Genomic DNA, 27,882 nt, shown 5'->3' with positions numbered 1-27,882 from the left:
AAGTAGGAGCAGAATATATTGCTAGGAATTTCAATCAGTTCAAGGATACCAATAACAACAATACAAACGTATCTGGAACCCCAATTATCAAGGTTAAGAATCTTGTAAGAGGGATTCCCAGATGACTCAGTGGTAAAGAATCTGCTTGCCAGTGCAGAAGATGTGAGTTCGATGTGAGTTCAATCCCTGGGTCAGGAAGATCCCCTGCAGGAGGAAATGGCAACCCACTCCAGTATTCTTGCCAGGAAAATCCCGTGGATAGAGAAGCCTGGTGGGCTAGTCTGTGGGGTCACCGAGAGTCAGACACAAAAGAGCACACACACAACTATCATGTAAAGCTTTGGTACTCACAAAGCTTTCTTTAAAACATAATTTCAGCTTTTTTTTTTTTTACAAATAAACAAAAGGCCCCACACACAAAGAAAGTGCTTAGAAGAATGCACAACACACACTTGCTGTATTAAAGGAGCTATTATTTTTATTAGTAAAACGTTGTATTTTTAACAGAACTTCAGAAGTGAGAAACGTGATTTTGGGAGAAAAGTAATCAGTAGTACCAAGGGTTTACTTTGGTATTCTTGTAAAGATATCGGATATGGTGAATTGGTGGCTTGAGAAAAAGGATGGGGCTATCCTTAAAAGACTGACTCTTGCCACTTTCCTCTGCTCCCCACATTCTCTCATCTCCAACCAGCTAGTCACAATAGCCTCTGTCAGCTCCTCCAGTGAGTCAGATTTTTTTCCTACCTCAAGATCTTTCCACTGCTGTTCCCTCAACCTCAAAGGGCACAGAGCCTGGACTCAACAAATATTTGTTCAATAGATAAATTTGGAACTCTTTTAAATGAAGATAAAAGTTAAATCCCTGATAATGTACAATGCTGCCACATAAGAAAATCTGAGGAAAGATGGTAAAAGGTGTGACCACAAAAAAGATGAACGAGCAAATACAAAGGAGCATGCAGAGGTAACCAGGAGGGCTGGAGGGAAATTGTTTTTTTGTTTTTTAATTTTTACAATATTCTGTTGGTTTCTGCCATACAACAATACAAGTCAGTCATAATTGCAGTGAGGTTTTAAGGAGACAGGTAACACCTTAAATTCTCAAGATTGAAAGAACCACTGTATTTGGCAATAATTTAGAGAAAGAACCCTGAAAAAAGTAATTTTCCATGAAGTTGGAAGGGGCATGGGGCAAAGGTCAGATTGTTAAGGAAAAATAAATCAGCCAAAACAGATTAATTTACCAAAATTTAGTCTGCTTGATAAGGAAAATAAGTAGGATCCAAGACAGGTGATTTTAGGGACAAACTGTTTTTTGAGTGATCAAGACCATCTCCAAGAAAAAGAAATGCAAAAAAGGCAAAATGGTTGTCTGAGGAGGCCTTACAAATAGCTGAGAAAAGAAGAGAAGATAAAGGCAAAGGAGAAAAGGAAAGATACACCCATCAGAATGTGGAGTTCCAAAGAACAGCAAGGAGAGATAAGAAAACTTTCCTGAGTGATTAGTGCAAAGATATAGAGGAACACAACGGAATGGGAAAGACTAGAGATCTCTTCAAGAAAATTAGAGATACCCAGGAGACATTTCATGCAAAGATGGGACACAACAAAGGACAGAAATGGTATGGACCTAACAGAGGTGGCAAGAATACACAGAAGAACTACACAAAAAAGATCTTCATGACCCGGGTAACCATGATGGTGTGATCACCCATCTACAGCCAGACATCCTGGAGTGCAAAGTCAAGTGGGCCTTAGGAAACATCACTACAAAGTTAGTGGATGGAATTCCAGTTGAGCTTGGGGCTTCTCTGGTGGCTCAGAGTATAAACTGTCTGCCTGCAATGCAGGAGACCCGAGTTCGATCCCTGGGTGGGGAAGATCCCCTGGAGGAGGGCATGGCAACCCACTCCAGTATTCTTGCCTGGAGAATCCCATAGACAGAGGAGTCTGGTGGGCTACAGTCCACGGGGTCGCAAAGAGTTGGACATGACTGAGCGACTTCACTTTATTTCAAATCCTAAAAGATGATGCTGTGAAAGTGCTGCATTCAGTATGCCAGCAAATTTGGAAAACTCAGCAGTGGCCACAGGACCAAAGGTCAGTTTTCATTCCAATCCCAGAGAAAGGCAATGCCAAAGAATGTTCAAACTACTGTACAATTGCACTCATCTCACACGCAAGCAAAGTAATGCTCAAAATTCTTCAAGGTAGGATTCAACAGTACGTGAACCAAGAACTTCCATATGTTCAAGCTGGATTTAGAAAAGGCAGAGGAACCAGAGATCAGACTGTCAACATTCCCTGGATCATCGTAAAAGCAAAAGAGTTCCAAAAAAAATATCTATTCCTGCTTCATTAACTACACCAAAGCCTTTGTCACTGTGGATCACAACAAACTTGAAAATTCTTCATGAGTTGGGAATACCAGACCACCTGACCTGCCTCCTGAGAAATCTGTATGCAGGCCAAGAAGCAACAGGTAGAACCAGACATGGAACAACAGACTGGTTTCAAATTGGGAAAGGAGTACATCAAGGCTGTATATTGTCACCCTGCTTGTTTAACCTATATGCAGAGTACATCATGCAAAATACCAGGTTGGATGAAGCACAAGCTGGAATCAAGATTGCCCGGAGAAATTTCAATAACCTCAGATACGAAGATGACACAACCCTTATGGCAGAAAGTGAAGAGGAACTAAAGAGCCTCTTGATGAAAGTGAAAGGACAGTGAAAAAGCTGGCTTAAAACTGAACATTCAAAAAACTAAGATCATCACTTCATGACAAATAGGTGGGAAACAATGCAAACAGTGACCGACTATTTTCTTGGGCTCCAAAATCACTGCAGATGGTGACTGTAACCATGAAATTAAAAGACACTTGGCTCCTTGAAAGAAAAGCTATGACCAACCTAGAGAGCAGATTAAAAAGCAGGGACATTAATTTGCCAACGAAGGTCCGGCTGGTCAAAACTATAGTTTTCCCAGTAGTCATGTTCAGATGTGAGAGATGGACCATAAAGAAAGCTCAGTGGTGAGGAACTGATACTTTTGAACTGTGGTGTTGCAGAAGACTTGAGAGTCCCTTGAACTGCAAGGAGATCCAACCAGTGCATCCTAAAGGAAATCAGTCCTGAATATTCACTGACTGATACTGAAGCTCCAATATTTTGGCCACCTGATGCAAAGAATTGACTCAGTGGAAAAGACCCTGATACTGGGAAAGATTGAAGACACGAGAAGCGGACGACAGAGGATGAGATGGTTGGATGGCATCACCGACTGGATGGACATGAGTCTGAGCAAGCTCTCGGAGCTGGTGATGGACAGGGAGGCCTGGCAATGCTATGCTGCAGTCCATGGGGTCACAGAGTTGGACAGGACTGAGCAACTGAACTGAACTGGTAGGAGACTAAGGAAGCAGATGAAGAGGCAAACAACTAGTGCACAAACGGAGTAAAAATAAAACCTATATCCTGAAGACACTGTGCGTCCCTATTTGTCCAGGTTTGTAACTGCCACAGTGTTTTTCGCACACACTATCTTACTGTTCCCCAGCTCTCTGATGACACATCCTCTAATTCGATAGTGTGTGCAAAAAGCACTGTGGATGTTAGAAACCTGGACACAGTTCAAAAGCATCAGTTCTTAGGCGCTGAGCTTTCTTTATGGTCCCTTGACTGACAGCATTAAGCATCAAAAGGAACTTGTTAGAAATGCACATTCTTGGGTTCCACACCGATGGGATTCAGGTGAGTCTCAGCAGTGCGTTTTAACAAATCCTCCAGCGCATCATACTCAGGAGGGAACTACGGAGACCACTGCAAGGATGGCGGCCGCAGTCGGAGGACCAAACTTCCTTCTGATCCCTACCTGGATTTTCCTCGCTCCTAGCAGTGGTAGTACACGACCCCACCCAGCCACCATCGCGGAGCAACGTTGCCCCGCTTCGGACTTAGCCTGTGCAAGCTCTTTCCAACTTCAGTCGGAGAAGAGGACAGAAAAACCCTCCTTACTAAACTCCGCTCCTACCCGCGAACGTCCTGGGCGTCCCCAGACTTCCGGCTTCAACTTCCGGCGCAGGGGGAGGGTGTGGGAGGGGGAGTGGGTGGAAGGGTCGGTGCGGAAGGGACTGGGGACGGACGTATCCAACTTCCTCGGCACCGGCGGGGGTGGTGGGGGATATTTGTTCTCCCAACCCCCTCCAGGTGCTAACTAAGAGGCCGGAGGACACGGCGGTGGAAGAAAGATGGGCTAGTCTAGTCTAAGTCCGGGAAATCGGGAACCCAATAAAAGAATAAAGAATCTTTGAAAATCACGTTCGCTTCCTTTCCCACCCTAGGCCGCTGAGCGGTGATCCAGGAGGGGTGGAGAAGGGTGGGTAGGGCACCGGGGGAAGAAATCTCGCGATAGGAGACCGGCCGGGGCGGGGGTGGCACCTCTTTCCTCCTCCTCCTCCTGGCGTTAGTTCCGGTAGCAGAGGAGACACCACCGCAGTTGCTGCCACCTCCGGGGTTTCTGGCTCTTTTCTCATCGCCTTAAATTCGGTGAGTCGCTGGGCTTGCTTATCTCGGGCCGAGATTGCGGCCCCTCGTCGCTGGGTAGAGGGTGAGGGAGCCGGTGGGTCCTGTGCGGCCGGATTTGGATGGGCCCGGGCGGAGGCCGCCGCATGAAGCCGGACCAGATCTCGAGCTTGGATTCGGGGGTCGGAGCGGCTGCTTCAGCGGGGAGGTCGAGAGGCGGCTGCCCGGGCCGGAACGCGGGGCGCGGGTGTGCCCCGCGGCTCTACCGACGGAGGCAGTGGGCGAGGGAGGCCCTGGTCCAGCCCTGCCCGGCCTGGGTAACAAAGCCGCCGCGGCCTCTGTTGGGTGATGTACGCGTGGGGGTTCCGGCGGGCGGGGCGGCGGGGCCGCCACCACCACTGCGGCCGCCTCCACCGCCGCTGCTTTCGCTGGAGGGCGGGCGGATGTACGGGGCGGCGGGGCCCCCGGCGCGAAGCGCCTCGGCGCCTTTGGTCCGCTCGTTGCGGCGGCCGCCACCGCCGACCACGGGGTCAGTGGAGAAGGGGCTGCGGGCGAGGAGCGGCCCTTGGGCGGGGGTGGATTATCCGTCGCTGGGCTGGAGGCCCGGGAAGGGTTGAATGGGGAGACACGTGCCCCGGCAGGAGGCTTGCCTTGTAAGGTATGGGGTGGAGGAGGCTAGGCCCGCTCTCAGCCACCTTTTGCCGGCTGGAGTGGTGCAAGCCACCGCTACGGTCCCGGGCACGACTTGAGGGTAGGGTGGTGCTGCCCTCGGATGAAGGGATTAGCCTTCTGATAGCGTCTTTAAATTGACATACATGTTTTGGATACCTGCTAATTATGGTGGCCGTTTCTGTTAGCCCTCTGTGGTGCTCAGAGTAGTGGAAGATGAAGGCGAATTTAAACAGGAACGAGGAGGAGACTGTGCTTATGATGGGTGATTTGCCACTAGTCGCAGTGGCGCTGTGAAGTCATTTAAAAGTGGCCTTCACATTTCATCTTTAAATTGTAGAGAGAAATGCAGGTTTTGAACTTACATTTAATCAAGCAAAGGTAATTCTTTATGCCTTCCCAGGTCTACTGCTAGGCTGAAAGTGTATGTTCTATGTAGTTTATCCGTGACTAGGCCAAGGTTTGATGCTTTGTTTTTAAAATGGATGTTATGGCACTGATATTTTTAAGGCCTTATTTTCCCCCTTTAGGGTGTCTTTTATGAATAATCAAAAGCAGCAAAAGCCAACGCTATCAGGCCAGCGTTTTAAAACCAGAAAAAGAGGTAAATATTTATATTTTAATATCTTCTCTGCAGACCTCCAGAATAACTTATATTTTGGTTCCTCTGGCAGGCTATTGCTTAGTATTAAAACTTAAAGAGAAAGTGCCAGAAAGGAGCTTGAATTTGTAGTTGACTGCCATGTCAGATATCTTTACTGTTTCTTCTGCTTTTAAGATTTGTGATATCAACATAGATCTAAGCAAGCTAGTGAATGGTCTTTATTGTGAACATATAGTGACTCTAAACAGAAAAAAAAAGTATGGACTTCAGGGCTTCATTTTCACTCGCTAAATTTCATTTAAGCAAGATTTTGGTTGAGAGAAAAAGTCAATTTATAAAAGGAGAACTCCTAATGTGATTACTAGTTTCATCCAAGCTATGTGAACATTTGTGAGAGAAAAATCAGACTTTAACCCATGGAAGTTAATTATGGAACAGAGTTCACATTGCACTGTCTTTTGAAACTATTTCCTCACAGACTTAGGTTTTTGTTTTAAAGCACAAGAATTGCATTAACTACTTGTGTTTTATTATATACTTTGGGGAATATTGAATACTGTAGCAACTCACGATATAAAGTTAAATGAGATGTGGTCTCAGATATATTTTTTATTAGCTTTAGTGTTTTACCCCTAAACTTTTCAATGTTATTGCTCAAAAGTACATATTGACCTTATCTTACAGGAAACTTTTAGGAAATAAAGAACTGGGTTGGCTACTGGTTATAAATTATGTTTTTCAACCCTGAGTGGCAGACACTTTGAGATGTATATTAAATAATCTTCTAATTTCTAATTGTAGCCTGCCACCTTACAGCAGGGAACAAGGAGTGTTTTGATTTTAGTCTTTGAAGATTCATTAAGTTTTAGGCCAGTAAATTTTCTCAAGAGGAAGAATAGTTGGGAACCAGAACAATTCTATAATGGAAAAGCCTGTATATGTTATCTGGTATAATACATTATCAAGTAGTTTTAATATTGTTGTTAGTATCAGGAAGATATGTCACTTTCCCAGTTGCAGATTGAGATTACTCATGGTCTCTTAGTTCTTGATAATTGGATCCTGATTTGCCTGGGACTGAATAGAGTTCCCAGGACATAAGCCTTTCAGTGTTGAAACAAGAAAAGTCCTAGGCAAACTTTGGTCACCCTGGTGCTATGTAGAAATTAAGACAGCATCTAACCTAGATAGGGAAATCAAACCCTACCCTGGAGTGTGTAACAGCAGCACAGTAAAGGCTAGGTATATACCCAAGGCACTGCTTAGTGTGCTTTCTATTTTATTTATGTCGTTTAATATTCAGAACAACTTCATGAGATGGATCCTACTCTTAATCACCATTTACCTCAGGAACATTCAGACATGAAGAATGCACTAAGTTGCTCAACTTCAGATAGCTAAGTGCTGATCTCAGTTTAAATCAGGCAGTTTAAATCCAGAGCCCCTACTCATAACTGCTGCATGTCATGTATTGGATACTCAAAAAATGTACTTTCTAGAAATTACCTTAATAAGTATTAGAGTGATTTTTTTTTTTAAGTAGAAAGTGTTATGGTCATTTAAAGAAAATCAAGAGGTGTCCGTACTTAGACAAAATTTCACTCAGGAATAAAGTTTACCTGAGGTATAGAAGATATCTTGAATTTGACACATTCCAGGTGGAAATTGTCTCCTAGCAGTAGGAACACACCAGCTCATTTAGGTCACTTAGGAGACCTGTGTGAAAAAATAGAGAAAAGCCATACACTTCTTGTGATAGGCAGTCCTGTCTTGCACTCGTAGAGGTGCAACTTGCAAAGGATGTGTATTTAGTCCCCTGTTGTGTTTGCTTGTGTTACAGGTCTTAGGCAATTAAGTAGCGTTTGTTTTTTCCAGGTATTGAAATAAGTGAAATTGTAATGAATGTGGTTAACTTACTCAGTAGTTACAGCTTCATAGGGCAGTGGTTTCATGCCCTTTTAAAACTTAAATGTTTTGGGGTTTTCCCTCCAGATGAAAAAGAGAGGTTTGACCCTACTCAGTTTCAAGACTGCATTATTCAAGGCTTAACTGAAACTGGTACTGATTTGGAAGCAGTAGCAAAGTTTCTTGATGCTTCTGGAGCAAAACTTGATTACCGACGATATGCAGAAACACTCTTTGACATCCTGGTGGCTGGCGGAATGCTGGGTAAGTGTCCGGGTCTTATGAGAAGTGTGTTGTATGGGGATTATGTAAAACCCAGCATATGAACTGTTTGACAGACATATCAAATCAGGATGGCTTTGTTTCTGTTTGTTTTCTTTTTTTTACCCCCTATGGATTTTCACTTTTTTTTTTCCCTTCTCAAATTATAGTAAATTTGCAGATCGCCTTGCTCTGTATAGCTTTATATTTGAAACCCATGACAGAACCATAACATTTGGAGAAGACTTTTCAGTCTGATACATAAGTCCCAAAACATGTCATCAGTGATTTTTCCAACTCGTGTTTGCATACTCTGAGTTAATGAAGAAATCTGTATCTCTTGTTCTGTCTTACCAAATACTTCATACAGACAAGCCTCCATATCCAAAGTTCCACATCCATGGATTCAACCCAACTGTGGATCAAAAATTTTCCAGGGAGGGGAGGAGCAGAAAGTTCCAAAAAGTAAAACTTGCATTTTCTGTATCCAGCAACTATTTTTTAGCATTTACATTGTATTTGATATTACGTACAACCTAGAGACCGTTAAAATATACAGAAGGATAAATGCGGGTTGTATACAAATACTATGCCCCTGGTAACCCTGGTTCAATTCTGGGTTGGGGAGATCCCCTGGAGAAGGGATAGGCTACCCACTCCAGTATTCATGGGCTTCCCTGGTGGCTCAGGTAGTAAGGAATCTGCCTGCAATGCAGGAGACCTGGGTTTTATCCTTGGGTTGGGAAGATCCTCTGGAGGAGGGCATGGCAACCCACTCCAATATTCTGGCCTGGAGGATCCCCAGGGACAAAGGAGCCTGGTGGGTTACAGTCGGTTGGTTCACAAAGAGTCGGACACAACTGAGTGACTAAGCACACACATTCCCTTTAATATAAGGGACTTGAGTACTGACAGATTTTGGTGTCCACTAGAGTCCTGGAGTCAATTCAGGACAGTACTATACCTGAGTCCATAGGGTGGCAGAGTTGGACACAGCTTAGCAATTGAACAACAAGTAACTGAAGCCTAATTCTGCATTCTTCTATGTATTAGTCACTAGCTAATTATCAATCACTTAGAATGTGCCGAGTACAAATTGAGAGTACACATTGGATTTTGAAGACAATGTTAAATAGAATAAGACATCTCAATAATACTTTGAATACTAAAGTGTTAATATTTTTGATGTGTTGGGTTAAAGTATATCAAAATTAATTTCACTTCTTATTTTTAATGTGGCTGCTAGGAGATTTAGAATTACATTATGTGGCTCACATTATATTTCTACTCATAGCCCTGCTAATTTACTCCTGCCTTCACTCTCAGCAGCTCAGGATATCTTAACAGAATGTGCTACTTAGTTATATATCCTCAGTTGATGCTGGTAATGTCATTTCCATGGCTCCCTAAAATATTCCAAAATGTTTTCACAGTAACATTGTATTGAACCTCATACCAGCCTGCTGGAATGAGAACTGTTATTTATGTACATGAAGAATGGAGGCTTAGAGAGTCTTCCATAGCTTGCATGTAGTCAAACAGTTGCTCAGTGGTGGAACTGTGAAATCAGAAAGAAAGGTTGAAATAATTATTAATTTTAAATGAATGTCATTGCAATTTTTTTTGTGAAATATACTTTAGCCCCAGGTGGTACACTGGCAGATGACATGATGCGTACAGATGTCTGTGTGTTTGCAGCACAAGAAGACCTAGAGACCATGCAAGCATTTGCTCAGGTAAATTAAACTTTACATAATTCAGTTAGCTGTTATCCATTTGGCTAATGTTTAAGGAATAGTCTGCTTTTAAGAGGTTGGTGGTAGAAGGTTGAAGGAATTTGAGCTGAAAGTTTAGAGGTGTTCTTGGTGTACAGTATGATTTGGAAACTTAAAAATGCATTGAAGAAAAAAAATAGGAAAAAAATTGAATTAACTTTTCCTTTTCTTGTTTGTTTTTCTAGAATTAATTCATTTTTTTTTTTTTAAGGAAAAAAGTCAAGCTGAAAAAGGAAAATCAGTTCCCTATCATGATTTCCATCATTAAATTACTCTGCATATAGCTTTTTAAAGTTGAATGAGTTATAGGCAGATTAGCTTCTTTATCAGTCAAAATCTCATTTGAAAGTTCATACAAGTATATCTAACCTAAGGGTTGTTGTCTTTGTCATTCAGAAAGTAGAACTATATTTTATGATCATCTGTTAATATCCTACAGATAGGTAAATGACTTGTATTTGAGCAGTAATTAATTTGTGCTTTGATACTTTGGCAATAAAAGTCTATTGGGGCTGGTGATTAAAGTGTTAACATTATTGGTATATTGTAGGATTTTGGAAAGGACAAGACTTCCTAAGCTGATTAAACATCTAATGAAAGGCTCATTTCTTTGCTGTTCTAGAGATACTGTGGAGAGGTCTTAGTTTCCCTGATTTAGATCTTTTGGGTATCTGACATTTCTACATATGAAGTTATTCAGTTCCTTCATTAATTCTTATAGGTTTTTAACAAGTTAATCAGGCGCTACAAATACCTGGAGAAAGGTTTTGAAGATGAAGTTAAAAAGGTATGAGCAGCAATATCCTTTGTGGAAAACAAAAGGTTGGGGGCCAAAGAAGGGGATGTTAAATCCTAATTCTGCCATGGATTTGAGATAATTTTAGATATTTAGGTGGGCTGTCTTTGAAATGAAGTTTGGAGTATATCATGTAGTTTAATTTGCTGTACACTGTTTCTTAGTTCTGTGTTCAAACAAGTGGCAAAGGGGTAAAAATCCAAGTGGAGTTTGTTCAAAAGTCAGAGTAACAGATCAGAGCTAAATACCTTGACAAAGAGAAATTTACCATGCTTGCTGTCAGAGTCAGATAGTGTACGTATCAGTGCACAGAAAATTTGGTAAAGTTAATTTTAACTCATTCAATACTCTCAAAAGCCCTGTGTAGCAAGTTTTATTTTACACATTTACATGTGTAAAATACATGAACGAGATGAGACTGCACCAGAGGTTAAGTGACTTGCCTAAGATTATTCAGTATTATAACAGATATAAACTTGAGTGGTTAGACCTCAGAGCCCATAGTTTTAACCAATATAATATGCTTTACTGCTTCTCTTTATATAATACAGTTGCTCTTTCTTTTAACCCTTGACTATTTACTTTTATAGCTGCTGCTGTTCTTAAAGGGTTTTTCAGAGTCGGAAAGGAACAAGCTGGCTATGTTGACTGGTGTTCTTCTGGCTAATGGAACACTTAATGCATCCATTCTTAATAGCCTTTACAATGAGAATTTGGTTAAAGAAGGTAATCAACCTTTCATAAATGGATAATCTCTAGTTGGCTGAGAGTGGTGTAGATAAGAGCATAAAAGATGAACTGATATAAAAGTTAGGATATAGTTTGTATAGATTCGACTTGTGATAGTGATAGTTTTTTTAACTAGTATCCTTGAATTTAATTGGTTCATTTCATTTCAGTCATTTAATGTATAACTTTAGCATTTAGACACACACCAAATATCCAGGGTCTAGACAAAATGTGATTGATTGTAAAGTAAAAATAGAAATGCTGTGGAAACCCAGAGAGATTAATTCCAATTGGGACACTTGGGAACATTTTGAATAGAGAAATGGGGGAAATGGCAAGCTGAAAAGAAAAACAAGTTCCGTTTTATGATTTCCATAGTTAAATTGTTCTGTACAGTAACTTAAAAGCTAATTTTTTTTTACTGCTTTGATTACTGAGTATTTAACATGCCTTAATGTAATTCTCAGAACAACCCTGTCAAATGTAAGAATTGTCACTCTTATTTTACACATCATAAAAATCTAACTTGACTAACAGTACACAACTAACAAGTGGTAGAGTAGAGGAATTGGAATGGGTTGGTAAACAGTGGCAGAGGGAGGTTTAGGGGTAGGTTTGGGGATAAAGTGAATAATCCTGTGTGCTGGACCTTCAGAGAGAGGACATGGGGAGACAAAGTCATTGAAATCCATGAAGGTACTTCTGTTAAATAAGCTCTGTTTTTCTACAGGGGTTTCAGCAGCTTTTGCTGTAAAGCTCTTTAAATCATGGATAAATGAAAAAGATATCAATGCAGTAGCTGCAAGTCTTCGGAAAGTGAGCATGGATAACAGACTGATGGTTTGTGACTTTTCATTCTTCACTTTCTTGACAACACTTAAGGAAAATGTGATCGGCAGCTTTCCCATTTTTAATCTGTGAGAAGAGGGAAAGTGTTTTTTGAATGATTTGAAGACCATTTAACCAGATTAAATTCTCATTTCAGGAACTTTTTCCTGCCAATAAACAAAGCGTTGAACACTTCACAAAGTATTTTACTGAGGCAGGCTTGAAAGAGCTTTCAGAATATGTTCGGAATCAGCAAACCATAGGAGCTCGTAAGGAACTCCAGAAAGAACTTCAAGAACAGATGTCCCGTGGTGATCCATTTAAGGATGTAAGTATTTCACCAGGGTGAGTTTTAATAATAGCTGTAGAATGTTATGCTGGGGCTTTGCCTCAGTCTTTTTCATATTTGGTGCCTAACATGTGCCCCAAAATCCAAATAGTTGGGGATTTTGTAGGGTGCAGGCCAATAGACAGACCTTTCTGTTTCCATCATGGGCTTTTCTTAGGCAGTGTGCTTATGTGTAACATAAGGTTTAGAAGTAGAAGTCTATACCTTCTAGTTTTAAAAGTTATGTGGTTGTATGTGGTCTCCTGGTCTTTGCTAGTTGCATGGAAAGGTCTTATGCTTTTTGTAAGTTTGATACGTATAGTATCAAACTTAGTTCTATACTAAATATTATACTTATTTCTGTACGAAATTTGGATTCTTTGCAGATAATTTTGTATGTCAAGGAAGAAATGAAAAAAAACAACATCCCAGAACCCGTTGTCATTGGAATAGTGTGGTCCAGCGTAATGAGCACTGTGGAATGGAACAAAAAAGAGGAGCTTGTAGCAGAGCAAGCCATCAAGCACTTGAAGGTATTAGAATTGTGCCTGATAAAACATTATTTTTGTAAGTGGGGATAAGTGCACTGTCTGAACTTTTCCAAAAGGATTTATCATATCCTATGGTTTCTGGGGGTAAACCACCAGTAAGTAGACAAATAACATTAAATATTGGTGATAACCTTTTAAAAAGTCTTAACTTGGGCTTTCTGTTGCTCACAGGATAAAAACAAATACATGTTTAAAAGTAGCTTAAACCTGTAATTTGGTGTTTGCTTTTGAAAGAATATTGAAAAATAGGAGGATTCTCTCTTTTTTCCCTTTAAAATATTAAGATTGTAGTTGCAGTTATCTGGAATCCTTGGTTTAGTATTGCCTCTTTGATTTAAATGCTTAAGAGATTTTTCTGCCTTTTTAAAACAAAACAAAACAAAAAACTTCCACTAATAGAATATATAGTGATTGTAAAAGATGAGTTGTGGTCTTTTAGGAGTTTGTACTGAATGTACAAATTCAGTACATTCAGTACAAATCCATTGTACTGAATGACTAAATCTTTTCTCTTTTCCCTTTAAAAGCAATACAGCCCTCTACTTGCTGCCTTTACAACTCAAGGTCAGTCTGAGCTGACTCTGTTACTGAAGATTCAGGAGTACTGCTATGACAACATTCATTTCATGAAAGCCTTCCAGAAAATAGTGGTGCTTTTTTATAAAGGTAATTTAAATTTTGAATTTTGTTAATATGTTTATTGCAAAACCTAGAAAACTCAATAATTCTAATGAATAGTTCTCTGAACATCAGCACCCTAAAGTATTTCACTCTAATCATAGGGCTGAGTTGTCTGAAATAATTGGATACATTTTTAGTGCATTATCATTAAAACATCTCTAAAGCCTTCTTGATGAGCCTCAGACTTCACCTGCTGCAGTCCTCTTCCCCAGACAAATGATTTTCTTGGTTCCCATATTTTAAACCTAGAGGCCCACCTGCATCCCCAGATTTTTTTTTTTTTTTTTAGCACCCTGTGCTTTGGTGATTATCAACTTGTGGTTAGGTTTCCTTAAAGTATCTATACCTCCACTTACTTCCTCCAGATTTAGAAGTAAGTCTTTAAAATCCTCATTTAAAATTCTGGAAAAGTTAATAAATAACTTTTAATTTTATCGATAAAACACTGGACTTTTAAGTAAAATCACAGTACCACACGTAAAATAATCTTTTAATTATCTATCAAATATCCCTAATCATTTATCACAAGATTTCTCAGCCTTGACACTACTGTTTTGGGCCAGAAAGCTGTTTTGTAGATGGCTGTCCCGTGCATTATAGAGTGTTTATCAGCATCCCTGGCATCAGCCAGCAGGCACCAGTAGCACATCTCCCCAGTGCAACAACCAGCAGCGTCTGTACACATTGTCTGATGTCCCCAGGGGATCAGGTTGCCTTTGGTTGAGAGAATCACTCTACAAGTTGATAAAAAGTTTCTTAGTATATGGTTCTCATTTCATCTTTTCTACTTTTCTTTAAAAAATTTGTTGAAGAAACTAGTTGAGTGTTGAATACAGATTTGTTTTTGTAAGCAACAAAAATAATTGGTTTTCCTCTACATTTCAATAAAAACAAAATTGCTAATGAGGTATGTGCACCTTAGGGAGTTTCTAACTCTGCCTTAGTTATGGAAGTACTGTATGAATACTCCACAAATGTAAAGGTTGTTCTCTTCTTTACAGCTGAAGTTCTGAGTGAAGAACCCATTCTAAAATGGTATAAAGATGCACACGTTGCCAAGGGGAAGAGTGTCTTCCTTGAGCAAATGAAAAAGTTTGTAGAGTGGCTCAAAAATGCTGAAGAAGGTAAGTCTTTTCATTTGTGCAGTCTGTTTGGTAAAGCCTGAGAACTTATTTTAATGTGGACAAGAATATGTCCATACATGTCATCTTTCATTCAGATACCATTTTGTACCTAAAGTACAGATTTTTGTTCATTCATGACACACCTCCAAAAACTCATTTACTTTAAGGCAGGGGAGGAAAACTAGACTTCAGGTATTTTGATGAATTGGCCATAATACTAAAATTCTTAGGAAAATTGAAAATTCTGAGAATGTGTGTATTAGTCAATCACTCATGTCCAACTCTGGAACCCCATGGGCTGTAGCCTCCCAGACTCCTCTGTCCATGGAATTCTCCAGGCAAGAATACTGGAGTTGGGTTGCCATGCCCTCCAGGGGATCTTCCCAACCCCGGGACTGAACCCGGGTTTCCTGCATTGCAGATTTCTTTATCATTTGAGCCACCAGGGAAGTCCAAATATTTATGAATTTTGAGATTCACAGATGCATACTTTTTGATATCCTCCTCATGAGTAGATCATTATTAATAAAAATTTTTTTAAGTAAAGTTAATAAATGGAACTTTTACTTTCTGATATCATGTAATGCTTGATTGCACTTTTCCCCTTTTCTAGAATCTGAGTCTGAAGCTGAAGAAGGTGACTGAATTTTGAAACCACACCCTCAGTAAAGCAAACAGGAGTTGTAGATAAAATGTCATGTCTCATGTGTCCTGGTTCTTACATCTTCCTACCTCCCTATATCAAGCATGATATAAGGGCTTTCATGGCAAATTTTATTTTAACTGTTTCTATGGTTACTGGAAATGTTGGATTTAGTTTCTAAAACCATGTTTTAAGTAGCTGCAGGAGCTATAGATTTGAATCTGATGTTGCATTAGTCTTTTCAGTTATCTTCTACCTCCTGTATTTTCTACTGTAATAATGTAATTTAAGGCCTTCCACAATGAACAGTTCACTTTATTCCCTGGGTTTTCTATATAAACAGTTTTCAAGATATGATTTGGTTAAAAATAATTTGTTATAAAAATTCTGTTTGCAAATTAAACTGTAAAAGTATCCAATGTCTCAGAAGGCAATGATTTGTGTGATAATTTGATATGCCCAAAGCCCTGCTCATCAATGAAAACTATCATATACAGTAATTGAATTCATTAACATGAATCTTGAGTATCTGGACCATTGCTTCCATGTTAACATTTTCTTGGCATTTTTAGCCCCAGATGTACTTGAGCTCAATTGTCTGCTCTCTGATTTTCATTCCCTAAAATGAAGCCATGGAGAACAAACTTGAAAGTGGGGTATTTGGGAAATTGTATGTGGCAAAGGTAGTGGGAAGAGAAAAATTAAGCTTTTCCCCATTGAGAAACTTCTGCATTCAGTTTGTTTCTTTCCACACAAAACAAATGAATATTCTTTTCACAAAGCCATTTTCAAATATACCTTGGAAAAAGCCTTGTCATTTAAAGTATTTTACACTTACCCTGCACTTAGATTCATGAGAGAGGACTGAAAATAGTGCGAGTAAAGCAAATGACTGTACTAAACCCAGAAAATTGTTGAAAGAAAAATGATCAGCATGTTCTAATTGGGACTCCAAATACAACTCAATATTGCCTGTTGGCTTAGCGTATTTGTTGTAAAGAGTGAAGTGAGGTGATAATGATGTATTCCTACTTGGTCATAGTGGACCAGCTTCATTCTCTTCACAGGTTCATTTATGACTCAATTATCTGGCTGTTAACCTAGTTGCCAGTTTTTCTAATTGCCATGAGCCAAATATCTCTTCTATACAGTTGATCCATTTATTTTAATGGCTGCCTGTTTACTTTCCATCTTTTCTTGCTGCTACCTGTCTTTATATGTAGTCATTAGAAAACAAAGTGTGGCCACGCTTTTTGCTGGAAAGATTTCATGTTGAAAGTGAACACTTTGCAAGTTTTTTGACTGGTGAAAGAAACAAACTTGGAATAATGCCACAAGAGACTTGGGTGGGAATTGCCTTTTTCAAAGGTGCCATTCTTATGAGCCAAGAATTTGTGTTTAGAAGTTTATCTTGAGGGAATAACATGTAATATAGTTTGAAATAAAGATATAACCTTATGAAGAGCATTATAATTGATACCATTGTGAAGGGGGTGAAGTTGTTAAATGAATGACTTTTGATAAAGCTTTCATGCACAGGCAAAATGTATTCACTAGGTTTCTACATAGTGATCTGCTTTTACTTTGTAATTTGTAGTCCTCAAAAGACTTTTTTTAAAAAATAAAGTCCATCCTTACACTTAGGTTTATATAGGTCAGTCTTCTTTTTTTTTTTTTTTTAGTTTTTGTTTGTAAATTCCATGCTGATACCTAGTGGTAACTGTATGTTATGTGTCAGATGTATCTACTGTGTAACCATTAAATAATTGCTCTTTTCATCCTTATGACTCCCAACTTCACAGAATTCTGATGTAGCAGAAATTACATTAACATTTCTACAACCAAACCATTGCATGTTGCTGCAGTACAGAGTGTACCTTGTTTATTATATACTGTGTATAGTGAAAGTGTATGTAGTTTTCCAGAAAACTACATTATGATCTTTGATCAGTTTTTTCCTTCATAATGACAAGGTAGTGTTTACTTACTACAATATTAACAGTAAATGGATGTCACCTATGACAGTGTAGTGTAAAGAAAGGGAATGCTTTCTAAAAAGACTTAGCAGATTTTCATTCTGAATTTTAAGTGGCAATTTTGAGTCTCAGCTGCCAGTGCCAACCTCAAATATGTAAATATAGATGTTAAGATTGTACTTGTAATCATGATCCGATAAATGTTCATTGATTTTCCTAACTTGGTGTCAGTTTCTAAGGATAAATCTCCTCTTAGATACCATAATTAAATGTGTACTTAGAGCTGATTAAATTTCTTAATTATTCTGGGAGTATTGTCCTAGAGACATTTATTATATTCTTAAGAAAATTCCAAATGCCACAGGATATTTTAACACAGCATAGTGATGGTGGGGAGAAGAAATGCTTATGACTGAGATTTATTTCCAATTCAATGTTTTTAAGGGTTTTTTTCTCATCAACCCTATCCCTAAAGCATTTTAAACTTTAACAGTACACCAGTGAATTTTTTTTGGCCATACTACGTGGCTTGCAGGATTTCAGTTCCCCAACCAGGGTTTGAACGTGTGCCCTCAGCATTGAAAACATGGAGTCCTAACCACTGGACCACCAGGGAATTCCCCCAATGAATTTTAGTATCACATATATGCTGTATATGTATTGTATCTGCTTTTTACATGAAAAGAATAAGGGGGGTTTGGAGGTCCTGTTTGGGAGTGACACTGCCCCCATTTGAGAACTCACACCCTAATGTATTTTTTAAGGGGAGGACCACCTAGTGGCAGACGTTTGCATTGGCAGACATACCTTTATGTGTGTCCAAATCCTGAAGCAGTATTGTTTTCTGCCAGTCACCATCATTTAACAGCTATGCTTTACACCCTTCCTGCCACAGGCATGAGACAAATCATTTCCCGTTGGCTTTGGACGTCTTGATCGATTCTTGCTTGATTTGGAAATGTATTCATAATTAGAACCATTCAGGTTCCTTCTCATCTATAAAAATCAGTTAAAATCCTAGGTGAATGATCTAATTAAAGTAGGTTATAACACATTGATAAATGGCATTGAAATTTTACCAGTGAATCTACAGTCATACCCAAGTAAGCTGCTTGCAGGAACTGATAGAACTATTATTGGCTGGTTGAAAATGTAACATAGATGCCAAAGTTTTAGTGTACTTTATTAATACCTAGACTACTGAATTACCTTTGTAAAAATTTCCTCCGATGCTATTTACAGGTGCCATGTTAAACAGGCTATTGCATTTCTGTGACAATTCTAGTAAACTGCCTTGCTGTGATCTTTCATGTAAAATATTAGTGCTCTAGTATTGATAAAGAGTATGTCTGTTCACCAGCCTACTGAGGCCTAATGGTTTCACATATAATTATTAAGAAATATGTTTTTAGATGGCTTTATATAAGCGGAATCTAGAAAATAAGTGCTTTTGACTTCAAAATAATGAATTTATAATTGGCCTCTGTCTAAAAAACTTGAATTGCAGTGGATTTGTACTTAAACACAGTCTTGCATAATTGTATGAAATTTGGTTTGGATCAGAAAGATTTCCAAACTCCCTTTCCCTCTATTTTTTTTTTCTTTCTATATAACTATGGCTATTAGCCACCATACCAAATCCAGTCGTTTTAATTTTCCAATGCACTTATAATCCTTTTATCTTTATTCCAAGATTATAATTTCACCTCTTAATGAATTGAAAAAAGGGTGAGAATATTTTACAAATTCACTCAATTGCTGTCAAGTTATTAACTCAATTAACCTTCAAGTAAAGGCTTCAACTGCTTGTGCCTACTCTAGTGCCCTAGAGGAGACAGCGGCAACAAATCTATTCAGTCCTTTGCTTTGTAGACTTTATCGAGAGGGACCAATATCTCATTAAACTGTGATACAATTAGAATGTTTATAGTTGTATTAGTGTAGGTCTGCAAACTATGCATTCAATATGTATAATGAATTTGGGGTGCTACAAAGTTATCAAATATAATTGAGTTGTTTCAGGGAATTTCCAGTCAGTGTAATAACCATTTTAAAATATCTTAGGATGAAAATAGTTTAAACCATTTTTTTTAAAGCTGAACTCCTGAAGGCTGTGCTTCAAGTTGACTTAGAGGTAAACATTGGGGAAATACAGACTGAAGAATACTCTATTCAGAAAGGTGTTCTACATTCTCTGGCATCTTAAGAATAAAATATTATCTCTGTAAGTACACTTTATTTCCATTCTAGTTAGGATTAATGGATCCTGGCATGGCAAACAGCTGAAGAATGGAGAAAACGGGATAGCTGATAATCCAGATAGTTCTTGACACTCTGAACAACCTCAAGTACAGCCGTTCAAGCCAGTAATTACATTGCTGCATTATTTCTGTGTTTAACTGTGAAATTTGCTTCTTGCCTGTACCCTTGAAGTTGAATAAAATTTCATGAACTCCTTACTAATGTAAAAAGAAGAGCAATGACTTGCACTGGTTGTTGTCAATAACCTTTGAGTGCTGGAGTTGTTGAAAACTAGGTCCTTTTCCTGGTCCTTTCTGTTTTGCCTTCGTGTTTAAAAACCATCAAAAGGCTTGTGCCCTCAGAAGACAGTTATCTCCAGATAATGTTTGCTTTTGTTTGACTCACATGTACTTCAAACTCCCATCCAAACCTGTGCACATTGAAAAAATGCCATCTACCCTCTCCAGAAAGCTTCAGGTCCCTTCTCTTTCCTTCTCACATCTAAGAGATCAAATACTGCCCATTCCAATTACAAAATCACTTCTCTCCAAAGCCATCACCTGAATTGAAGCCATCAGCATCTCTTACGGAGAAGGCAATGGCAACCCACTCCAGTACTCTTGCCTGGAAAATCCCATGGGCGGAGGAGCCTGGAAGGCTGCAGTCCATGGGGTCGTTGAAGGTCGGATGTGACAGAGCGACTTCACTTTCACTTTTCACTTTCATGCATTGAAGGAGATGGCAACCCACTCCAGTGTTCTTGCCTGGAGAATCCCAGGGATAGGGGAGCCTGGTGGGCTGCCGTCTATGGGGTCGTACAGAGTCAGACACAACTGAAGTGGCTTAGCAGTAGCAGCAAGCATTAAATTTTAGTTGAATATGTGAAGGAATAAGTCTGGTGTTTCCTAGATTAGAATACTGAAGAGTGTATAAAAAAATGAACTTCTGGGGATGTTTACATGTAGAATTAACTCTGTTATATGAATTTGACAAGATTAATCCAAGATTTCTCTTCAGTAGTTAGGGTTGCTGTGACTGATGTGGCCAGGATGAGTCTCATTCAGCAGAGATGCTTTGCTGAGTTTAGGGCTATGGAGGTGAGCAGGACTGGGTGTCAAAATTCAGGCCTGTGGAACGGAGCAGGTAATCAGTGCTGCTGCTGCTGCTAAGTCACTTCAGTAGTGTCCGACTCTGTGCGACCCCATAGACAGCAGCCCACCAGGCTCCCCCGTCCCTGGGATTCTCCAGGCAAGAACACGAGTGGGTTGCCATTTCCTCCTCCAATGCATGAAAGTGAAAAGTGAAAGTGAAGTTGCTCAGTCATGTCCAACTCTTTGCGACCCCATAGACTGCACCCTACCAGGCTCCTCCGTCCATGGGATTTTCCAGGCAAGAGTACTGGAGTGGGGTGCCATTGCCTTCTCTGAATCAAGAGTGAGGTGAGTGCAAAACAAAGACATTTGAGGTACTAGCAAGTTGGAGAGTTCACTTTCAAGGGCTTTCTATAATCTAATGCCACAAGAAACATCACACCAGAAGAAATACGGCTTGTAAGCCCTCAGCATCAAAACTGCACGCCTTCTTGAAACAATCTTGGATGAAGATATCACGCTCGTCTATGAGCTGTATGATTGGGCAAATAATCCAACCTCTGAGCCTTTTCTGCATCTGTAAAAGAAGGAACTGTGATAATGATGCTGATTTCATGAAGTGGTTGAGAAGTTGACAATGAAATGATCTAAATAAAATTGAGGTGCTTGATGCAGTACTTGTCACATAATCACGTGAATAGCAGCTATTATTTTTGTTTGGCAAGGAAGGAGTTCATGGGGAACTAAGAGCTCTGAATTGAGGTCTCTTGTTAGATTTGAATTGGTACAAGGTAATGGAAGTTTCCACAACCATCATCCCGTTGCCTGCTTTAGCAGCACTCTTGTGTGCCCATGTCCACAACAGAAGAAGCCACTGCAATGAGAAACCTGTGCACCACAACTGGAGAGTAAGCCCCCACTTGCCGCAAGTGGAGGAAGCCCACGTGCAGCAACAAAGACACAGGACAGCCAAAAGTGAATATTTTTTTAATATTATTTTTTAAAAGTCACAGAGAGAAGAGTTAATGGCAGATGAAAAATATTCAGTTGTTGGAAGAAGGAAAGCAGATGACCAGCTGACTTGGTTTTAGCATTCTCTGTTCTAATCTTGTGGCACAGTAGAGAGCTAACAAGGAGAAATAAATCGACCCCGCAGGGTCCAGGAACATCTCAGAAGTTAGGACTGCTCATTTTAAGGATGCTGGTAAGGAATAAAGCTGGAAATAGATGAATTTATTGGGCTCTGTAAGAGCACCTTCTCTATCCTTTCTCAATTTATGCCACCACTGACTGCCCTTACACAATTCAGCAGAAAATGGGTATACCATCTGTATAAATTGGGGAGAAACGACGGGGGGCTATGGACTAGTTGACGGCATACAGGGTAAGAACACCATATTAAAATTCCACACTTCCCACTCCCAAAAAGTGGGCGGATCCCTAGCACAATACCCCTGTGTAGCAGAGCTACAGTAGTCCCCAGTATTGATTCTTAAGACTCCTCAACTTTTAGCTGGACACATGTCTGCTCATAGAACATCTGTCAGCCCCCCTTGTAAGTAAGAGTGACCATATGATTCAGCTACAGACAATGCCCTTAGAGGAAGTGGCCATGTCTTTTCCCTTCCCTTTTTCCTTCCTGCTAGTTGGGAAATGGGCATGATGACTGGAGTTCACACAGGATTCTTGGACCATAAAGATAAGGAACTATTTGTGGAGAATCGCAAAGCAAAAAAATAGGAAAATCCTGAATTCATAACAACATTATATCCCAGAACAACCTACATCTGGACTACTTTCAGATAATCTTTAGATCATTTTTATTTCAGGTATCCTATTCCATGCAGATGAATGTAATCCTGAATGGTTCTTTAGAAATATAAAGTGAAACAGCAAACAAAATAGCCATAATAGACTCAAAAAGAAAATCCAAATAGATCCATCATCATAAGGGAAAAAAGTCAGGAGGTAATGTGCCAATTATGAAGCTGTTGTCTCTTAGCTTCAACATACCCTTTCTTCCTACATGATGTTAGGGCTGGAACTCTGCACACTGCATTTTTTATATGCCATCTGGTTCTCAGTTGTGTGTGTGTGTGTGTGTGTGCGTGTATGTTAGTCACTCAGTTGTGTCTGATTCTTTGCAACCCCATGGACTGTAGCCCGCCAGGCTCCTTTGTCCATGGGATTCTCCAGGCAACGACAATGGAGTGGGTTGCCATTTCCTTCTCCAGGGGATCTTCCCAACCCAGGGATCGAACCTGGGTCTCCTGCCTTGCAGGCGGATGCTTTACTGTCTTGAGCTACTAGTTAGGCTCTGCCTATAGAAGGTCTTAGAGGGAAACTGGAATGACAAAGGAGGAGACTGACTTGCTGCTTCCTGTTTGCTTCCTGTTCCTGTCAGTGTCCCTTCAGCAATGGCCCTTCACCCTAGCTAAGGCACTTGGCTCCATTCTGCAGTTTTCCACACTGATTTACTACAGTCACTCTCAGAAATACCAGTACCAGCCAGCTGGCATTTTTCTCTCAAAAATCTGCCGCAGCTCCATGGGGTTCATTCTCTGAGTTGAAGGCTGTAGTATCACCCAAGTAAGTGCCCCTCCCCAAAGTGAATCCTCGTTCTTTGGGTTCTCTTTTAAACCTTTAAATTTTAATAATCCTAACATCTTGCCTTTTTACCTTCAGCCACAGACAGGATTGCTGCTTCTTGCAATTACTACCTCTGCTTTTTCAATTCCCTAGTTCTTACTTTAAAATACTTTATACTAAATCTCTGTTAAAACTGGTCTCCTGGCTGGAAAGAATTGGCACCAGGAGTGGTCCTTAAAAACAAACTGTGAAAGAGGGTATTTGGGATCTGGTTTGTACTTGAATATGCTGTGGAGCTTTTTTGGCAGAAACAGAATTCTAGGAATCTATGGCATGAAATAGCATCACAGTTAATGAAATTGTTGATGAAGCACTTCAAGTGAAGTGTTTGAGAGGCCAGGTGCCTGCTGCACTGGCCATTATTGCATAATGATTACTACAAGGACGTGGCTTGGAATGGTTGCATCTGAATGCATGAGACACTGCAGAGGCCAGAAAGCAATGAGATGACATATTCAAGGTGCTTTAAAAAAAAAAAAAAAAAAGGGCATGTCAATCAAGAATTTTGTAGACAGCAAATCTATCCTTCAAAAATGAAGGGAAAATTGAGAAATTCACAGAAAAAAAACTGAGAAAATCTGTTATAGAAGACCTGCCCTACAAGAAGTACTGAACAGTCCTTCAGGCTGAAGTGAAAGGACACTAGACAGTAACTCAAACCCACATAAATAAAGAGTGTTGGTAGATGTCACTACATAGGTAAATGTGAAAGTATAAATGTATTTTTTGTCTGTAATTCTTTTTTCTCCATCTGATTATAATACCAGTACATAAACAATAATAAAAGTGTTGAACTTATGATGTCAAATGATGCAGTTTGTGATGTGACAGCACAAATAAGAGTAGAGCACAGGTATATGGGACAGGTATATGGGAGATTCACCATATATCGAGCTGGATTCCAAAAAGTCCCCCAAGAGGGAGCTGCCGAGAGCTGGTGTTCAATGAAAACAAGAAGGAAGCCTCATGGGCTTTTATGACCTGGTGTGACTGCTGCTCTATTATTTGAAGCAGTTACCAGTTCTAAAGAATATGTGAAGTGGGAGAGATTGTTGTAGATATTTTTGGAAAAATTCTGCCACACCTATCTTACAGGAAGACTTTTGCTATAAGAAAAAAAGCAAGAGGTACAACCTCATGTCTAAAGTTTAAAAATTTGTACATAAGAACTTCCCTGGAAGTCCAGTGGCTCAGACTCTGCAGGAAGCCTGGGTGCGATCCCTGGTCAGGGAACTAGATCCCACATGCCACAACTAAGAGTCAGCATTACCACAATGAAGACTGAAGTTCCCACAACTAAGACTCGGTACAGCCTAATAGATAATAAATAAAATTTTTGTTTCACTGTGTACTGAGGTACAGATGCAAATGCATCTCTGGGATGGGGATGATAATGAGGAAGACGAGTGAAGCAGGACTTTAATCTATTTTAATCTACATTATTTTATATTTTGTACTGTTTGCATCTTCTACTAATGAGAAGTGTTCATGTATTATTTCAGTACTAAATTATAAAAGTTGAAAATAGCAGTTTCTAACAAATAATATAGTCTATGGATGCCTTCAGTTTACCAGAGAAAAGACAAAGCCAACATGTATATGACTTATCAGTCATACACTGATACACTGATAATGACATAATACTACCAATTAAGAATCAGACGTTAGTACACAGGGGTTTCAGAGGAATCTGAGCCCTATGAGAGGAGACTTTCTAGAACCTACAGTTCAAAGTTCTTTGTGAAAGCAGACCAGTAAGAGTTATTCCATGTCTGGCTTACCAGCAGTAGAGTAAATCTCACAGGATGCAGAAAAACCAAGCATTTATGGTGGGCAGTAAATCAATAGATTTACAAATGCTTCAGTTGCCAATCTATTGATACATTGGAAGTGAAAATCCCAAGTTTTGCTGTCTTGGATAAAGTATTTTGTTTGCTGGTTGGTTTCTGCTTCTGGCAATGGCAGGGTAACATATTCCAAACAAACTCTCTTACTAAGAGCAACTAGAAAACCTGAATAAAATGTAAATGTAAAATACATAAGTTGGAAACACTGAGGAGTTACCATCAGTGATGTCTTGGGGACTAACATTCCTGAGAAGGGAAAAGGGAGGTCCAAAGAGGGAACACCTCAAAATATTAAGGCATTTACCAACAGTGGCTGAGAGGCTGAGCAGAATTTTAAGTGGTTGCATGAGGAGGGTAGGGGAGAGTGTTGAAGGCCTGCCACGGAGGACCACAGAAGCATGCCTCCTCCGTAGCATGAGGACCCTAGATACTTAGGATCCTGCAGCATACACCACCAGTGGCCTGCCCACTTCCCCCGGACCTCCCTCCATCATAGTGAATGGAGGTTACCTTCCAGCTGTGGGCATCTCATTTGCATTGCTTTGTCTGTGAGCTGCTGCTCTGTGTTTGGCAGGCTGAAAGGCGGAGTCTCCCCACCCCAGGAGTCCTCAACATTGCCCCTTGGGGAGAATATTCTGAGGTTCATGTTCTATATTGGCTCCCAGACTTCCACAGAGGAGTTACGTTCTAGGTATATCCACAACGGGAACTTCTTGATGACGCATCCTGTTTCGACTGCCTTTCCTTCCTTGTCGCACTTCACTTTCTTACTGGTGTTTTTTGGAATCACCTCCCAAAGAGCCTACTTGCATTTGAAATCATGTTTCAGAGTTTCTGCTTCTGGGGAAATCCCAAACTAAAGCAGCTGGGACAAGAGATGATCCTACAAGATGGAACACTCAAGACGGGATTCCTGATTGGATCATTCACAGACCAGATGGTAACAAGGAAGGCTGCAACTGTGAAGAGTCAGCGATATTATCCTTCCTGGATAATCCAGTGAGGGTGCCACACCACCACAGTTCTACACACATACACCCACCCACCCACCCACCCAGTGAGACCTCTGGACTAGAGAACAGAACATTTACTCACAGAGTATCTGTGCTGGTTCCCCACACTGCAGCTCCCTACAAGTTGACGGGGAGAGGGCCAGATATATCTGCAAGTGTGAACCCTGGAACCGTGAAACTCAGAGCTGATACATGATGAGAGCACACCTGTGCCCTCTCTCCCTTTGATTTGGGTAAAAGAAAGTTCTGAGGTTTTATTACTCTTAAGTAAGTGAAAGTCACTCAGTCGTTTCCAATTCTTTGCGACCCTATAGACTATATAGCCCGCCAGGCTCCTCTGTCCATGGAATTCTCCAGGCAAGAATATTGGAGTGGGTTGCCATTTCCTTCTCCAGGGGACCTTCCTGACACAGGGATTGAACCCAGGTCCCCTCCTGACACAGGGATTGAACCCAGGTCCCCTACACTGCAGGCAGACTCTTTATCTTTTGAGCCAGCAGGGAAGTTGTTTTTGTTTTTTTTTATTGCTCTTAGAACAGAAGCAAATGGCTCCAGGGCAGGTGAGTCTTTAAAACCCCATAGAGCAATTCATTGTCTCTAATTTCTAAGATATGTTTGTCATTCAGTCTTTTAAAAAATAATTTATTCATTTATTTTTGCTGTGCTGGGTCTTCATTACTTTGCATGAGCTTTCTCTAGTTGCAGCGAGCAAAAGCTTCTCTCTAGTTGCGGTGAGGAGGCTTCTCACTGTGGTGGCTTCTCTTGTTGTGTGGCACAGGCTCTAGGGTACACGGTTTTCAGCAGTTGCAGCTTGCAGGTTCTAGAGCACAAGCTCAATAGTTGCGGTGCCCAGGCTTAGTTGCTGTATGGCATGTGGGATCTTCCTGGACCAGGGATGGAACCCATGTCTCCTGCATTGGTGGGCAGATTCTTTACCAACAAGCCACCAGAGAAGCCCTCATTCAGCCATTCTTTAACCCGGAGTGACAGTTGGGAAGCCCAGACTGTGCAGAAGCTTGAACATTCCCATGGAGCACTGTCTTCCAAAATAATCTATGGACGGGATCCATTATAAGCAGGTTCAGAGGGTACAGGTACTCCCATCATGTACCTACGTTGCAGCTGCTCTTCTCCCTTGGTTTTGGTGTTGGAGGGAGGGGGTAAGTAGGTATTGCAGGCTGGTCATGGATGGGTTAGCTCACTAGTTGGTGTAGCTGAAAATGGACTCTCTTGCATTATAATCCGACTCAAGAGGTGGCTCTGAAATATAGTGGTGAGGGAAAAAATTCCTCCAGTGGGCAGAGCTCTTTGCACACCCTAAAATATTTAATACCTGGTCATTAAATATTTTAGGGACAAATGTGGCCTGATGTAAGAATATATGAACTCTTGTAAGGATACTTATGAACTCTTGAGCACCAGGGCAAATAAATCAGTGCGTAAGTCAGGGGCTGAATGCTGCCTGATTATTTGGAACTTTTTATGTTGGTTGACCATCAGCCAAATAAAGGTGTTAGTATATCACAGGGAAACGGGCTGGATTATGATGGAAGATGGGGTTGCCACTACAGAACAAGGCAGAACATGTCTGGAACTTTAAGGACTCACTCTTGGTAGGTGTATGACTTGATGATTACAAGTC

At 40.4% G+C, this 27,882-nt stretch overlaps 1 protein-coding gene across 3 annotated transcripts; it reads left to right on the top strand.

The window, feature by feature from the left end:
• Positions 1-4,467: 4,467 nt before the first annotated feature.
• On the top strand, positions 4,468-17,066 carry BZW1 (basic leucine zipper and W2 domains 1). Of its 3 annotated transcripts, none has more exons than XM_086346629.1 (12): positions 4,468-4,553; positions 5,729-5,802; positions 7,795-7,971; positions 9,610-9,704; positions 10,465-10,530; positions 11,130-11,265; positions 11,999-12,108; positions 12,254-12,424; positions 12,811-12,957; positions 13,503-13,641; positions 14,658-14,780; positions 15,394-17,066. In XM_086346629.1, the coding sequence occupies exons 2-12, from the start codon at positions 5,739-5,741 to the stop codon at positions 15,423-15,425; spliced, it is 1,260 nt and encodes a 419-aa protein (XP_086202755.1). In that variant the 5' UTR covers positions 4,468-4,553; positions 5,729-5,738; the 3' UTR covers positions 15,426-17,066. The 3 variants fall into 3 exon arrangements, with proteins under 3 accessions (XP_086202755.1, XP_086202762.1, XP_086202768.1); XM_086346636.1 differs by having other exon boundaries at positions 4,468-4,846; XM_086346642.1 differs by lacking the exon at positions 4,468-4,553 and adding an exon at positions 4,921-5,058.
• Positions 17,067-27,882: the final 10,816 nt, after the last annotated feature.

The sequence above is a fragment of the Bos grunniens genome, chromosome 2 (assembly GCF_055505025.1).
Source record: "Bos grunniens cultivar Pamir isolate PY7600 chromosome 2, Bosgru_T2T1.0, whole genome shotgun sequence".
Lineage (NCBI taxonomy): Eukaryota > Metazoa > Chordata > Mammalia > Artiodactyla > Bovidae > Bos > Bos grunniens.
Note: the sequence above shows the minus strand (reverse complement) of the source record. Positions and strands in the feature narration are given on the sequence as shown.